Source organism: Oncorhynchus clarkii, unplaced genomic scaffold, assembly GCF_045791955.1.
Source record: "Oncorhynchus clarkii lewisi isolate Uvic-CL-2024 unplaced genomic scaffold, UVic_Ocla_1.0 unplaced_contig_14143_pilon_pilon, whole genome shotgun sequence".
NCBI classification, from domain to species: domain Eukaryota; kingdom Metazoa; phylum Chordata; class Actinopteri; order Salmoniformes; family Salmonidae; genus Oncorhynchus; species Oncorhynchus clarkii.
This window is the reverse complement of record NW_027260818.1, coordinates 84,585-97,951: the sequence shown is the minus strand read 5'-3', so window position 1 is coordinate 97,951 and position 13,367 is coordinate 84,585. Positions and strand designations below refer to the sequence as shown.

At 45.5% G+C, this 13,367-nt stretch overlaps 2 protein-coding genes across 4 annotated transcripts in view; one reads left to right on the top strand and one right to left on the bottom strand.

The window, feature by feature from the left end:
• The window catches only part of LOC139401797 (activating signal cointegrator 1 complex subunit 1-like), a 33,019-nt gene extending 27,851 nt beyond the window's left edge, over positions 1 to 5,168 (bottom strand). For both annotated transcript variants that reach the window (XM_071145772.1, XM_071145773.1), the window contains exons 1-5: positions 4,964 to 5,168; positions 4,554 to 4,659; positions 1,817 to 1,914; positions 804 to 982; positions 275 to 408 (exon numbers count right to left, since the gene is read on the bottom strand). In XM_071145772.1, the coding sequence (XP_071001873.1) occupies positions 275 to 408; positions 804 to 982; positions 1,817 to 1,914; positions 4,554 to 4,659; positions 4,964 to 5,081 (635 nt within the window). In that variant the 5' untranslated portion in view covers positions 5,082 to 5,168. The remainder of the gene's footprint in view (positions 1 to 274; positions 409 to 803; positions 983 to 1,816; positions 1,915 to 4,553; positions 4,660 to 4,963) is intronic.
• A 65-nt stretch (positions 5,169 to 5,233) lies between these two features.
• On the top strand, positions 5,234 to 10,895 carry LOC139401798 (anaphase-promoting complex subunit 16). Of its 2 annotated transcripts, none has more exons than XM_071145774.1 (4): positions 5,234 to 5,377; positions 5,723 to 5,869; positions 10,001 to 10,075; positions 10,363 to 10,895. In XM_071145774.1, exons 2-4 carry the CDS (start codon positions 5,728 to 5,730, stop codon positions 10,470 to 10,472), a joined length of 327 nt encoding a protein of 108 aa, XP_071001875.1. In that variant the 5' UTR covers positions 5,234 to 5,377; positions 5,723 to 5,727; the 3' UTR covers positions 10,473 to 10,895. The 2 variants fall into 2 exon arrangements, with proteins under 2 accessions (XP_071001875.1, XP_071001877.1); XM_071145776.1 differs by having other exon boundaries at positions 5,256 to 5,377; positions 10,371 to 10,888.
• The last annotated feature ends 2,472 nt before the right edge of the window (positions 10,896 to 13,367 follow it).

Here is a 13,367-nt window from a genome sequence, read left to right as displayed (position 1 = left end):
GTGTTACATGACATAACATGTGTGTTACATAATATGACATAACATGACATAACATGAGTTACATAACATAATGTGTTACTTGACATAACATGACATAATGTGTGTTACATAACATGACATAATGTGTGTTACATGACATAACATAACATGTGTTCCTGGCTCCAACTCAATTTTTTATACAATCTAGATAGGGATAGTCCCTCCCTGTTTCAGTCTGTTTTCATCTGTTTGATTCCTAATGAACATGACCCAGTTGTCAGTCAGTCATACGTACTTGATAAAGTCCTGACAGTGCTGGAGTTGTTTACATGCTTGGGTCACTTCCAGGTCGTTCAGCAGGGCCAGGGTGCCGACTGTTAGATGGAGCTTAGCAGGGTTCTGGAAGATGCTTCCATCTACTCCGTGGTCCTTAACAAGAGAGGAGAGAGACCAGCGATGAACTGACCGCACAGAGAAACACTGTAGGGTGAAGTTGCCCTTAGACACCGATCTTAGGTCCGTTTGGCATTCCCTCCACTAATGGTTGAGATTAGTATTGGAGGAAGAGGAAGCTGATCCTAGATCTGCACAATTTAACCCTTAGAACCAGACAACCAGAGAAACTAAAACAGGGACCCAAGATCTCTGATAGCTATTCAGTCAATATAAACATGAATGGAATATAGTCAAGTCTCAAACTGGAGTTTGAGAGTATTATGCACGATTTTACAGATTGTCATCCCTCCCATCCGCCATGAACGCACTCACTGACACACACACACACACACACACACACACACACACACACACACACTCTTCCTTACCTGAGAACACTGCTCCAACACCTCCTCTTTAAACCTCAGGAATCCATCCTGAACTTGAGGGTGGTTAAGAGCGAACGACAGGAAGTGGGTGAACGGCTGCTTCTTGCGAAAGCTCTGCACCAGGAGTTCGACACGAGTCACGGCAGAGGACACCGCGGCCTTCTGGGAGCCAGTGATCACTGGAACAATGCGAGACCGTTATTGTGTGACTGTGAATGTGAGACTTTTATTTTTGATATCCCATGATTCTAGCCCTTCGGAGAAGAGCAGAGGTTCATGGATAATGTCTTGAGTTTTGCGTGGTTGCTGGAACCACGTTCTTGGCTGACTTTTAGTACTACACTCATTCATTTTTATTTTATTTATTTCACCTTTATTTAACCAGGTAGGCAAGTTGAGAACAAGTTCTCATTTACAATTGCGACCTGGCCAAGATAAAGCAAAGCAGTTAGACACATACAACGACACGGAGTTACACATGGAGTAAAACAAACATACAGTCAATAATACAGTATAAACAAGTCTATATACAATGTGAGCAAATGAGGTGAGATAAGGGAGGTAAAGGCAAAAAAAGGCCATGGTGGCAAAGTAAATACAATATAGCAAGTAAAATATGAGTTGACTGCTGACAGAAAACCACTGAAATTCCCAGAGATAGAGAAAGAAGAGTTTTGCTAGACTGGTCCCAGATCTGTTTTTGCTTGCATAGTGAACTCCTATAGTCATTGTTAATCACTTGCCTAGTTAAATAAAGGTTAAATAAAATAAAAACATTAATTGTCTTGTAATTCCGACCACAGGAGTTGGTGAGACAGCACAAACAGTCATAATATGGGACGAGGCTACAGTGTTGCACCAGTATCTTTACTATAGACCTCTGGTTTGGGCTGGTCTCCAAGCTCTGGTCCAGGGCGTTACGTGAGGCCTTGACCCTTCTTCAAGAAGGCTGAAAGAGGGCTCAAGCCCTGGACCAGAGGTACTGGTCTCTCCGCTAATAAAACGCCACTCACCGATCTGTCCTTCCACTCCTTGTTTTGGAATGTGGATGTCTGTCTTTGTGTCTGCCTCGAGTCTTCTACGTGTCTCTCCTTTCCTTCCGATGATGTATCTGTTAAAAACAACAACAACAACACTTCTCTGGTTAGTACACCGTATCCTTGATTTTCATTGAAGATGTACACATAGCCCTAATGAAACAAACACACACAAACACCTAATTTGCCTAAAATATTACGCTGTTACCACGGTTACCTCATGTAGTCTTAACTACAAGCCAGAATGTTGAATAAAATGATATTTAAATGTGACGGTAGGAAGTGGAGATAAACACAGAGGATTATTAACCAGACTTTATGGGGCGTCGGTCTGTTTGACTCTGTCAGCTTGTATTCCTGCTACACTACATGGCCAAAAGTATGTGGACACCTGTTCAAACATCTCATTCCCAAATCATGGGCATTAATATGGAGTTGGTCCCCCCCTCTTTGCTGCTATAACAGCCTCCACTGTTCTGGGAAGGCTTTCCACTAGATGTTGGAACATTGTTGTGGGGGCATGCTTCCATTCAGCCACAAGAGCATTAGTGAGGTCAGGCACGGATGTTGGGTAATTAGTCCTGGCTCGCAGTCGGTGTTTCAATTCATCCTAAAGGTGTTCGATTGGGTTGCGGTCAGGGCTCTGTGCAGGCCAGTCAAGTTCTTCCACACCAATCTCGATAAAACATTTCTTTATGGACCTCTCTTTGTGCACAGGGGCATTGTCATGCTGAAACAGGAAAGGGGCCTTCCCCAAACTGTTGCCACAAAGTTGAAGCACAGAATTGTCTAGAATGTCATTGTATGCTGTACTGTTAAGACTACCCTTCACTGGAACTAAGGGGCCCGAACCATGAAAAACAGCCCCAGACTATCACTCCTCATCCACCAAACTTTGCAGTTGGCATTATACATTGGGGCAGGTAGTGTTCTCCTGGCATCCGCCAAACCCAGATTCGTCCGTCGGACTGCCAGATGGTGAAGCGTGATTCATCACTCCAGAGAACGCATTTCCACTGCTCCAGAGTCCAATGGCCGCAAGCTTTACACCCCTGGGGTGGCAAGGTAGCCTAGTGGTTAGAGCATTGGACTAGTAACCGAAAGGTTGCAAGTTCAAATCCCCAAGCTGACAAGGTACAAAATCTGTCGTTCTGCCCCTGAACAGGCAGTTAGGCCATCATTGAAAATAAGAATTTGTTCTTAACTGACTTGCCTAGTAAAATAAAGGTAAAATAAAATAAATAAACTCCAGTCGAAGCTTGGCATTGCGATCTTAGGCTTGTGTGCGGCTGCTCGGCCACGGAAACCCAGTTCATGAAGCTCCCGAACAGTTATTGTGCTGACGTTGCTTCCAGAGACAGTTTGGAAGTCGGTAGTGAGTGTTGCAACCGAGGACAGACGATTTTTATGCGATACGTGCTTCAGCACTAGGCGGTCCCGTTCTGTGAGCTTGTGTGGCCTACCACTTCGCGGTTGAGCCGTTGCTGCTCCTAGACATTTCCACTTCACATTAACAGCACTTACTGTCGACAGGGGAAGCTCTAGCAGGGCAGAAATTTGACAAACTGACTTGTTAGAAGGTAGCATCCTATGACGGTGCCACGTTGAAAGTCACTGAGCTCTTCAGGAAGGCCATTCTACTGCCAATGTTTGTCTGTGGAGATTGCATGGCTGTGTGCTCGATTTTATACACCTGTCAACAACGGGTGGGGCTGAAATAGCCTAATCCTCTAATTTGAAAGGGTGTCCACATATCTGCTGACGTTGCTTCCAGAGACAGTTTGAAGGGGTGTCCACATACTGTTGTAGATATAGTGTATGTGAAATGAGCACGGGCAAAGTGTGTATGTATTTTCAATCTTCTGATGCATGGCACGTAGCCAAACGTTGTCGCCTGAACCACGTTTCCTTTCGCAATCAGCTGGAAGTGCTAACTGCAAATTAAAAGTCTGCAACGTTCGGTCTCTGGTGCGGTTACACTTGGCCATTGTTTACATATTGTGCTGCAACGTTCGGTCTCTGGTGCGGTTACACTTGGCCATTGTTTACATATTGTGCTGCAACGTTCGGTCTCTGGTGCGGTTACACTTGGCCATTGTTTACATATTGTGCTGCAACGTTCGGTCTCTGGTGCGGTTACACTTGGCCATTGTTTACATATTGTGCTGCAACGTTCGGTCTCTGGTGCAGTTACACTTGGCCATTGTTTACATATTGTGCTGCAACGTTCGGTCTCTGGTGCGGTTACACTTGGCCATTGTTTACATATTGTGCTGCAACGTTCGGTCTCTGGTGCGGTTACACTTGGCCATTGTTTACATATTGTGCTGAAATGTTTACGTCACATACGAATTGCGTGAAGTATTGAAACTCCAAACCAACAGAACCATATGCAGACCAGCGTACTGAAAGTCCGGCTACAAAACGCTTCCCTGTGGACAACGGGTAATGTAAATCAAAATGAGGTTTATTCAACATTTTCATCTGTAATGGGACGGTTCGGAAATGTTGAGCTCACGTGTTAGAGACGAGAGTGTGGGTCATTTAGTCCCGGATTCTAAAATGGACTAACAACCTCATATGCAGTCATCGACTCATGACGTGCATCCCAAATGGCACCCTATTCCCTTAGGGCTCTGGTCAAACGTAGTGCACCAAATAGGGGATAGGGTACCATTTAGGGCGCATAGCCTACATGGTGTTTGTAACTCACTTGTAAAGAACACTTGGGACATCAATGGCACAGCTGAAACCTTTGTCCGTCTGTTCTATGGAGTGGCTGTCACAGAACTCTACTTCTTCGTCAAACTGTTCACTTGCTAATCAAAACAACAAAGTGCATTTGTGAGATTGGCAAGAACATGTTGGTGTTCCATAATAGGTGCAGCAGGGACAAATGGGAGAGGAGACAGCTACATTTAGAGGAGACAAGCATCCCACAACACAATGTGGTGGTCAATTGGTCAGCTATAACTAGCTAAGTCTCAGTAGAATAAAGTCAATAATCTGGTAGTACTGTACAGTATTGTAGCCATCTGTCTTATCTAGCTAGCTATAGTTAGCTGGGGGTGTAGGGAGCTAGCACCACTGAGGTATAATGGCTAGCACTGAGGACCTAGCTACCTGGTGGTCCCATGTAGGAGTCGTCCTCTTCACCCTCTTCATACTGGTCTTCTTTGATCGTATTTCTTCTGTATACTCTTCCACTTATGTTGATCAATGATGGACGTAAGATTTCCATTGTAGCAGTTATCTTGAACAGTAAATAAAACGAGATATACTGTAGTGAATAGTAGCTGCCAACTACGTGTTGGCTCTTTGGCTGTTTTGCGACATACGGCAGTTTGACGTAAAGTAACCAGCTGATTACGTCGTCGCTGATCTCTAAACCGCATGGATAAACATTCCGCGCTCGCAACAAATGAATGATGCGCCGATATCAACATTTGATTTATATGTCGCCCAAGCCGTAAAGCGGGGGTTATTGTTGGGGTAGCTAACCAGAAACATAAACAACCGCTTTCTCCATCACCAGTGGTAGGTAGGTTCATCACTTCAATAATAATCTTATGTCTGATTTATTTTGCGGAAAGTTTGCTTCAGTAGTAAATGCGCTGTGTTTCATGTTTCATGCTATGTTTGTCAGTTTATTATTCATAATGTTGTTAGCCTTGTGTTGTTAGCCAACGTTAGCTAGCTAGTCATGCTAATGTAATATGACAAAGATTTGTATAACGTGTTCTATCTGTGCTAATGCTGCTCAGCTAACGTTAGCTAAATTTACTTTGAATAAATATTGCTGGTCATTTGGGACTGTATTTATCCGCAATACACGACTCTGAACTTGGTGATCATGATTTTGCCGTTGTTCCTCTTCCTCAGTCGGAATGGCAGCCTCCTCCTCATCCTCCTCTGCCGGAGGGGTTAGTGGGAGCTCCGTGACTGGCTCTGGATTCAGCGCGTCTGAACTCATCCCCCCGCGTAAGGTCCTCTACACGTATCCCAAAGGAGCCGGGGAGATGATGGAAGGTAGGCTTTCTTTGACACAGGCCAATCACCAGTGGCTTTGGAATATAGGTTCAGAACGTTGCAAGACACAAGACCGGTGATGAGGATTCTTTTGGAGTTCTAGAAAACCTTGTCTGTTCTGTACATTCTACCTGCAACATTCTGAACATTGTTCTTGGCTCTGATTGCAATATTAATCGTGCTCATATCCCATATACAGTGATGTTGTGTGTTTCAGATGGATTAATGTGTGTGTGTGTGTGTGTGTGTGTGTGTGTGTGTGTGTGTGTGTGTGTGTGTGTGTGTGTGTGTGTGTGGTTAGCTACTGTACATGTGTGTGTGGTTCTGAATACTTGCCCCTTCTGTACATCTGCCTAGTCACACTTCTCTTACAACTATTCTATCTGGCTTCAAGTCAAGTGTAGCTTGTCTGGATTTTACCCACAAGATAAACAATGTGTCCCTGGAACTTTTCACTGTTCCCTTAATGACCTAGCTACCATGCGTACCATGCGTTGGCTCTTCCTCCAGGAGGACGTGCACTGCTACCAGCGACAGTCAATGCTCTGCCCCAACGTCACCCCACAACGCGCATCGCCAGTGTGCACCACTTCCCTCACACCCAAATCAATCTGGCTCCAAGTCAAGTGTAGTTAGTGATCCTTTGATCTAGAGTTGGTGACCCATGATCCTTTGCATCATAGTTGGATCTTCATCCAACAGAGGACGTACATGGGCACCAGCAAGCAGTCAGTGCTCTGCCAATGAGTCAGCCCACAACACCCACCACCAGTTTTGTCACATCACACAAGAGGATCTGTTTGTTTGAACCCAATGGGCCATCTGGCTCCTTGCCCCTGCTTTGTGCATCCCAAATGACACCCTATTACCTACGTTGTGCACTAATTTTGACCAGAGCCTTATGTGCCAGAGTTGTACACTATATTAGGATAGGGTGCCCCATCCTTTGTTACCTCATAGACCCCAAATCAAACATTGTGTTGTAATGAATGTCTTAGTTTGGATCATTGTGCTGGAAAGCACTGGGTGTTCAGAGGACTATTGGGCTCACTGTTAAGTGGGACAGCAGTGAAGCTGGTGGCCAGGGTTGGGGTTCTTTTCCACTTTGTTTTTGGGGCCTGTGCCATAGGGCGGCGCACAATTGGTCCAGCGTCATCCGGGTTAGGGGAGGGTTTGGCCCGGGGTAGGTCGTCCTTGTAAATAAGAATTTGTTCTTAACTGACTTGCCTAGTTAAATAAAATAAAAAAATATATATTAAAAAATGATTAATAAATGGCACCCTATTCCCTATACCAGGGATCATCAACTAGATTCAGCCGCGGGATGATTTTTGTTTTTACTTGAGTGGATGGTCAGGGGCCTGAACATAATCAGACTGCAAATTGACCGCAAAAAGGCCAAACAGATTGTTTTAGTCAAATATTATATCAAACCTTGCTTACTTGTATACTGTATATGATCAGATGTGTCTCTCTATTCTGCACAGGACTACTTGGGAACAGATTTCACAATGTTTGATTCTTTTGGCCAACATTGAAAATGGGGGGGACCGAATTCGGTCCATGGGCCGCCAGTTGAAGAACCTAATCCTACCTTGTGCACTAATATCATGTGGGCCATGGTCAACAGTAGTGCACTGTCTAGGGCCATGGTCAACAGTAGTGCACTGTCTAGGGCCATGGTCAACATGTCTAGGGCTATGGTCAACATGTCTAGGGCCATGGTCAACATGTCTAGGGCCATGGTCAACATGTCTAGGGCCATGGTCAACATGTCTAGGGCCATGGTCAACATGTCTAGGGCCATGGTCAACAGTAGTGCACTGTCTAGGGCCATGGTCAATAGTAGTGCACTGTCTAGGGCCATGGTCAACAGTAGTCCATTGTCTAGGGCCATGGTCAACAGTAGTCCACTGTCTAGGGCCATGGTCAACAGTAGTCCACTGTCTAGGGCCATGGTCAACATGTCTAGGGCCATGGTCAACAGTAGTCCACTGTCTAGGGCCATGGTCAACATGTGTAGGGCCATGGTCAACAGGAGTCCACTGTCTAAGGACATGGTCAACAGTAGTGCACTGTCTAGGGCCATGGTCAACAGTAGTGCACTGTCTAGGGCCATGGTCAACATGTCTATGGCCATGGTCAACAGTAGTCCACTGTCTAGGGCCATTGTCAACAGTAGTCCACTATCTAGGGCCTTGGTCAACAGTAGTGCACTGTCTAGGGCCTTGGTCAACAGTAGTGCACTGTCTAGGGCCATGGTCAACAGTAGTCAACTGTCTAGGGCCATGGTCAACAGTAGTGCACTGTCTAGGGCCATGGTCAACAGTAGTGCACTGTCTAGGGCCATGGTCAACAGTAGTGCACTGTCTAGGAAACAGAGTGCCATTTGTGACACATTGTGTGCTAGTTGATTATTTTGGCTCGTCTTTTTATTCTCCAGCAAACTGAACGGTGGCACATGTTGGCATAATGTGAGGAGCACTAATATCATGTGGGCCATGGTCAACAGTAGTGCACTGTCTAGGGCCATGGTCAACAGTAGTGCACTGTCTAGGGCCATGGTCAACATGTCTAGGGCTATGGTCAACATGTCTAGGGCCATAGTCAACAGTAGTGCACTGTCTAGGGCCATGGTCAACAGTAGTGCACTGTCTAGGGCCATGGTCAACAGTAGTCCACTGTCTAGGGCCATGGTCAACAGTAGTCCATTGTCTAGGGCCATGGTCAACAGTAGTCCACTGTCTAGGGCCATGGTCAACAGTAGTCCACTGTGTAGGGTCATGGTCAACATGTCTAGGGCTATGGTCAACATGTCTAGGGCCATGGTCAACATGTCTAGGGCCATGGTCAACATGTCTAGGGCCATGGTCAACATGTCTAGGGCCATGGTCAACAGTAGTGCACTGTCTAGGGCCATGGTTAATAGTAGTGCACTGTCTAGGGCCATGGTCAACAGTAGTCCACTGTCTAGGGCCATGGTCAACAGTAGTCCATTGTCTAGGGCCATGGTCAACAGTAGTCCACTGTCTAGGGCCATGTTCAACAGTAGTCCACTGTCTAGGGCCATGGTCAACATGTCTAGGGCCATGGTCAACAGTAGTCCACTGTCTAGGGCCATGGTCAACATGTGTAGGGCCATGGTCAACAGGAGTCCACTGTCTAAGGACATGGTCAACAGTAGTGCACTGTCTAGGGCCATGGTCAACAGTAGTGCACTGTCTAGGGTCATGGTCAACATGTCTATGGCCATGGTCAACAGTAGTCCACTGTCTAGGGCCATTGTCAACAGTAGTCCACTATCTAGGGCCTTGGTCAACAGTAGTGCACTGTCTAGGGCCATGGTCAACAGTAGTGCACTGTCTAGGGCCATGGTCAACAGTAGTCAACTGTCTAGGGCCATGGTCAACAGTAGTGCACTGTCTAGGGCCATGGTCAACAGTAGTGCACTGTCTAGGGCCATGGTCAACAGTAGTGCACTGTCTAGGGCCATGGTCAACAGTAGTGCACTGTCTAGGGCCATGGTCAACAGTAGTGCACTGTCTAGGGCCATGGTCAACAGTAGTGCACTGTCTAGGGCCATGGTCAACAGTAGTGCACTGTCTAGGGCCATGGTCAACAGTAGTGCACTGTCTAGGAAACAGAGTGCCATTTGTGACACATTGTGTGCTAGTTGATTATTTTGGCTCGTCTTTTTATTCTCCAGCAAACTGAACGGTGGCACATGTTGGCATAATGTGAGGAGTTATATCACGTTTTAGCCAACTCCTCTACTTACTTACTCACTCAATAATTACTGAGGATTGTGCTCGCCCGGAGGATTGGGTATTAAATAGTTTGTACCACAAAACCATATACTATAATACGTTATGTTATATAATAGATCTATAGCCTAATAGTAGTGTGAGTGCGTGTGTGCGTGCATGTGTGTGTGAGTTTGTGTGCGCGCGTGCATGCGTGTGCGTGTGCTGGTTTGGGTTGTGATCCAGAAGGCACGTTTCCATTCTTGTTGTTTAAACTATCTCAGGGCTAACTTGTCTACTACCACTACAGTATTTTGTAACATGTGCTAGTTGAGGAAGGCGTAACAGTTATTGATGTGATATTGAACATGAATTCTTGTGTCTTCAGACGGCTCAGACAGATTTCTGTGTGAGTCTGTGTTCAGCTACCAGGTGGCGTCAACACTGAAACAGGTGAAGCACGGTAAGTCCATCAGTCTCTTCATTCAGTTATTTTATTGCAGTTGTCTTTAAAAAATGTTTTAAAAATTAATGCCTAAGAATGCATCTCAAATGGCACCCTATTCCCTATATATAGTGGACTACTTTCAACCGGAGCCCTATGGGCCTGGTCAAAAGTATCCCACTATATAGGGAATAAGGTGCTATTTAGGTCGTATTTGTTGTTTAGGGAAAAATAACTCTGGTAAGGGATACAAACAACTGCAATGCTTTGATCTAACAGCACATTTCACTGATCTGTTTTTTTAGATCAACAGGTATCTAGAATGGAGAAACTGGCCAGTTTGGTTGAAGAGCTGGAAGCAGATGAGTGGCGTTACAAACCAATCGAACAGCTTTTGGGATTTACTCCGTCTTAGAGGTCCAAATAAAGACCTGCTCAGTAGCCGCTAGCTGGTCACCACTGGAAGAACACGTTGACCACAGAACACTACTTTATTTCCAACACATTTGCTTTATTGTCATTTGTTGTGTCATTCCCACAGGGAAGGATGTTCCTGCCTGTTATTGGCCAATGTTTAGCTGTGGTCACTAACTGGAGGAAGGAACACCCTGATACGAGAGAGCTATTGTTGTGACCTAAAAAAAACAAACTTTATCACTGCAATGAATTATGAATTGAGTAATTAATCATGTTATAGTGGGGAAATTGATGCATTCGTGTTTTTTAAAATAAACTAAATAAGATTAAGGAATCCTCTTCCTATGTATTAAAATGAAAACATGACGTACTTGGATTATCATTTATTAAATATTGAAATACAAATATACAGAATCAATTGTATTCGAGTTATTTACAGTTTTATAACATTATTACAATGGATTATTTGTTATCACACAGTTGAAAACAATTAGAACCCGGCTAATTGTATTACTGTAAATACCAAGGTCAAGGAGAATGTAGGGCAGCACAATAACATCTGCAGAAACAGACAGGCCTGTTATTCCCCACTCATTCTGAAGGGAGGGGACTGAACAGGCTGATCTCATTCTGAAGGGAGGGGACTGAACAGGCTGATCTCATTCTGAAGGGAGGGGACTGAACAGGCTGATCTCATTCTGAAGGGAGGGGACTGAACAGGCTGATCTCATTCTGAAGGGAGGGGACTGAACAGGCTGATCTCATTCTGAAGGGAGGGGACTGAACAGGCTGATCTCATTCTGAAGGGAGGGGACTGAACAGGCTGATCTCATTCTGAAGGGAGGGGACTGAACAGGCTGATCTCATTCTGAAGGGAGGGGACTGAACAGGCTGATCTCATTCTGAAGGGAGGGGACTGAACAGGCTGATCTCATTCTGAAGGGAGGGGACTGAACAGGCTGATCTCATTCTGAAGGGAGGGGACTGAACAGGCTGATCTCATTCTGAAGGGAGGGGACTGAACAGGCTGATCTCATTCTGAAGGGAGGGGACTGAACAGGCTGATCTCATTCTGAAGGGAGGGGACTGAACAGGCTGATCTCATTCTGAAGGGAGGGGACTGAACAGGCTGATCTCATTCTGAAGGGAGGGGACTGAACAGGCTGATCTCATTCTGAAGGGAGGGGGCTGAACAGGCTGATCTCATTCTGAAGGGAGGGGACTGAACAGGCTGATCTCATTCTGAAGGGAGGGGACTGAACAGGCTGATCTCATTCTGAAGGGAGGGGACTGAACAGGCTGATCTCATTCTGAAGGGAGGGGACTGAACAGGCTGATCTCATTCTGAAGGGAGGGGACTGAACAGGCTGATCTCATTCTGAAGGGAGGGGACTGAACAGGCTGATCTCATTCTGAAGGGAGGGGACTGAACAGGCTGATCTCATTCTGAAGGGAGGGGACTGAACAGGCTGATCTCATTCTGAAGGGAGGGGACTGAACAGGCTGATGTTCTGGATGACGGTGCTAGTACGTCCATGTGTCGATGCCCTCGGAGCTGCTCTCAATATGCAGATACAGACACACACACAATAACATCAGGCAGTCAGTCATTAAAGGACAAGGGGGGAGAGAGGTAGGTTTTGTTAATAAATCACCACCATTCTGTCTACACTACCAGGCTGTAGGTCTTCTGTCTACACTACCAGGGCTGTAGGTGTTCTGTCTACACTACCAGGGCTGTAGGTGTTCTGTCTACACTACCAGGGCTGTAGGTGTTCTGTCTACACTACCAGGGCTGTATGTGTTCTGTCTACACTACCAGGGCTGTAGGTGTTCTGTCTACACTACCAGGCTGTAGGTGTTCTGTCTACACTACCAGGGCTGTAGGTGTTCTGTCTATACTACCAGGGCTGTAGGTGTTCTGTCTACACTACCAGGCTGTAGGTGTTCTGTCTACACTACCAGGGCTGTAGGTGTTCTGTCTACACTACCAGGGCTGTAGGTGTTCTGTCTACACTACCAGGGCTGTAGGTGTTCTGCCTACACTACCAAGGACAGACTGTTTACCAGGAGTCTGATCAGTACAGTCCAGGGACAGACTGTTGTTTGCCAGGGGTCTGGTCAGTACAGTCCAGGGACAGACTGTTTACCAGGAGTCTGATCAGTACAGTCCAGGTACAGACTGTTGTTTACCAGGAGTCTGATCAGCAGGGTGCAATGTTACAGGATATTGGGATAGAAATGTATTGTGGAACTTATATGTTGTCTGTAATGTCCAGTAGAATAGAGCATTTTAAAATGTCAGCTCTATTCTTATGGCATTTCTTTCTGCGGTGTTCCTCGACAGTGTTTGTCTACTGAGCGTGGCCCTGGCAGAGATCCAGTCTCTTTCACCCTGGTGTTTGGTGGGTCTTATTGAATCAGAAGTCAGGAAATGTAATGTACTTGGTGATCACACCAGTGAATGAATGTTTTTCAGTTGAATGAGCAGTGGGGAAGCTCAGTGGTTGGTTGACTGTACAGAATGTACTGTACTAGTTTACAAACTGTTTTTTTTCCAATAAAAGGGTGTGACTAACCGAGAGGAACACTTCTGGGTCCTAAAGTTAGTCCAGTTAAAACTTGCTTTTAACCAGGCTCCTGTTTCTTTACACTTTGTGTCTCTTGCTGTGTTAAAACTTGTTTTTAACCAGGCTCCTGTTTCTCTACCCTTTGTGTCTCTTGTTGTGTCAGTTGGTAGATTTGTATTTTTACAAAGTACACATAATAAAAGTTATTTCAAACAATCAACTTGCCTCTACTGATTTCGGTAACCTATCCATTTTCCTTGATCAGATAGAGACAAAGGTTGTTGAAGGTAAAAGTCATTTTATGACAGCACATTGTTTGTCTT

Coding starts and splice junctions, on each gene's coding strand:
- LOC139401798 (XM_071145774.1), top strand. CDS start 5,728: ATGGCAGCCTCCTCCTCATCCTCCTCTGCCGGAGGGGTTAGTGGGAGC. Junction 5,870..10,000: donor AGCCGGGGAGATGATGGAAG/GTAGGCTTTCTT, acceptor TTGTGTCTTCAG/ACGGCTCAGACAGATTTCTG. Junction 10,076..10,362: donor ACTGAAACAGGTGAAGCACG/GTAAGTCCATCA, acceptor CTGTTTTTTTAG/ATCAACAGGTATCTAGAATG.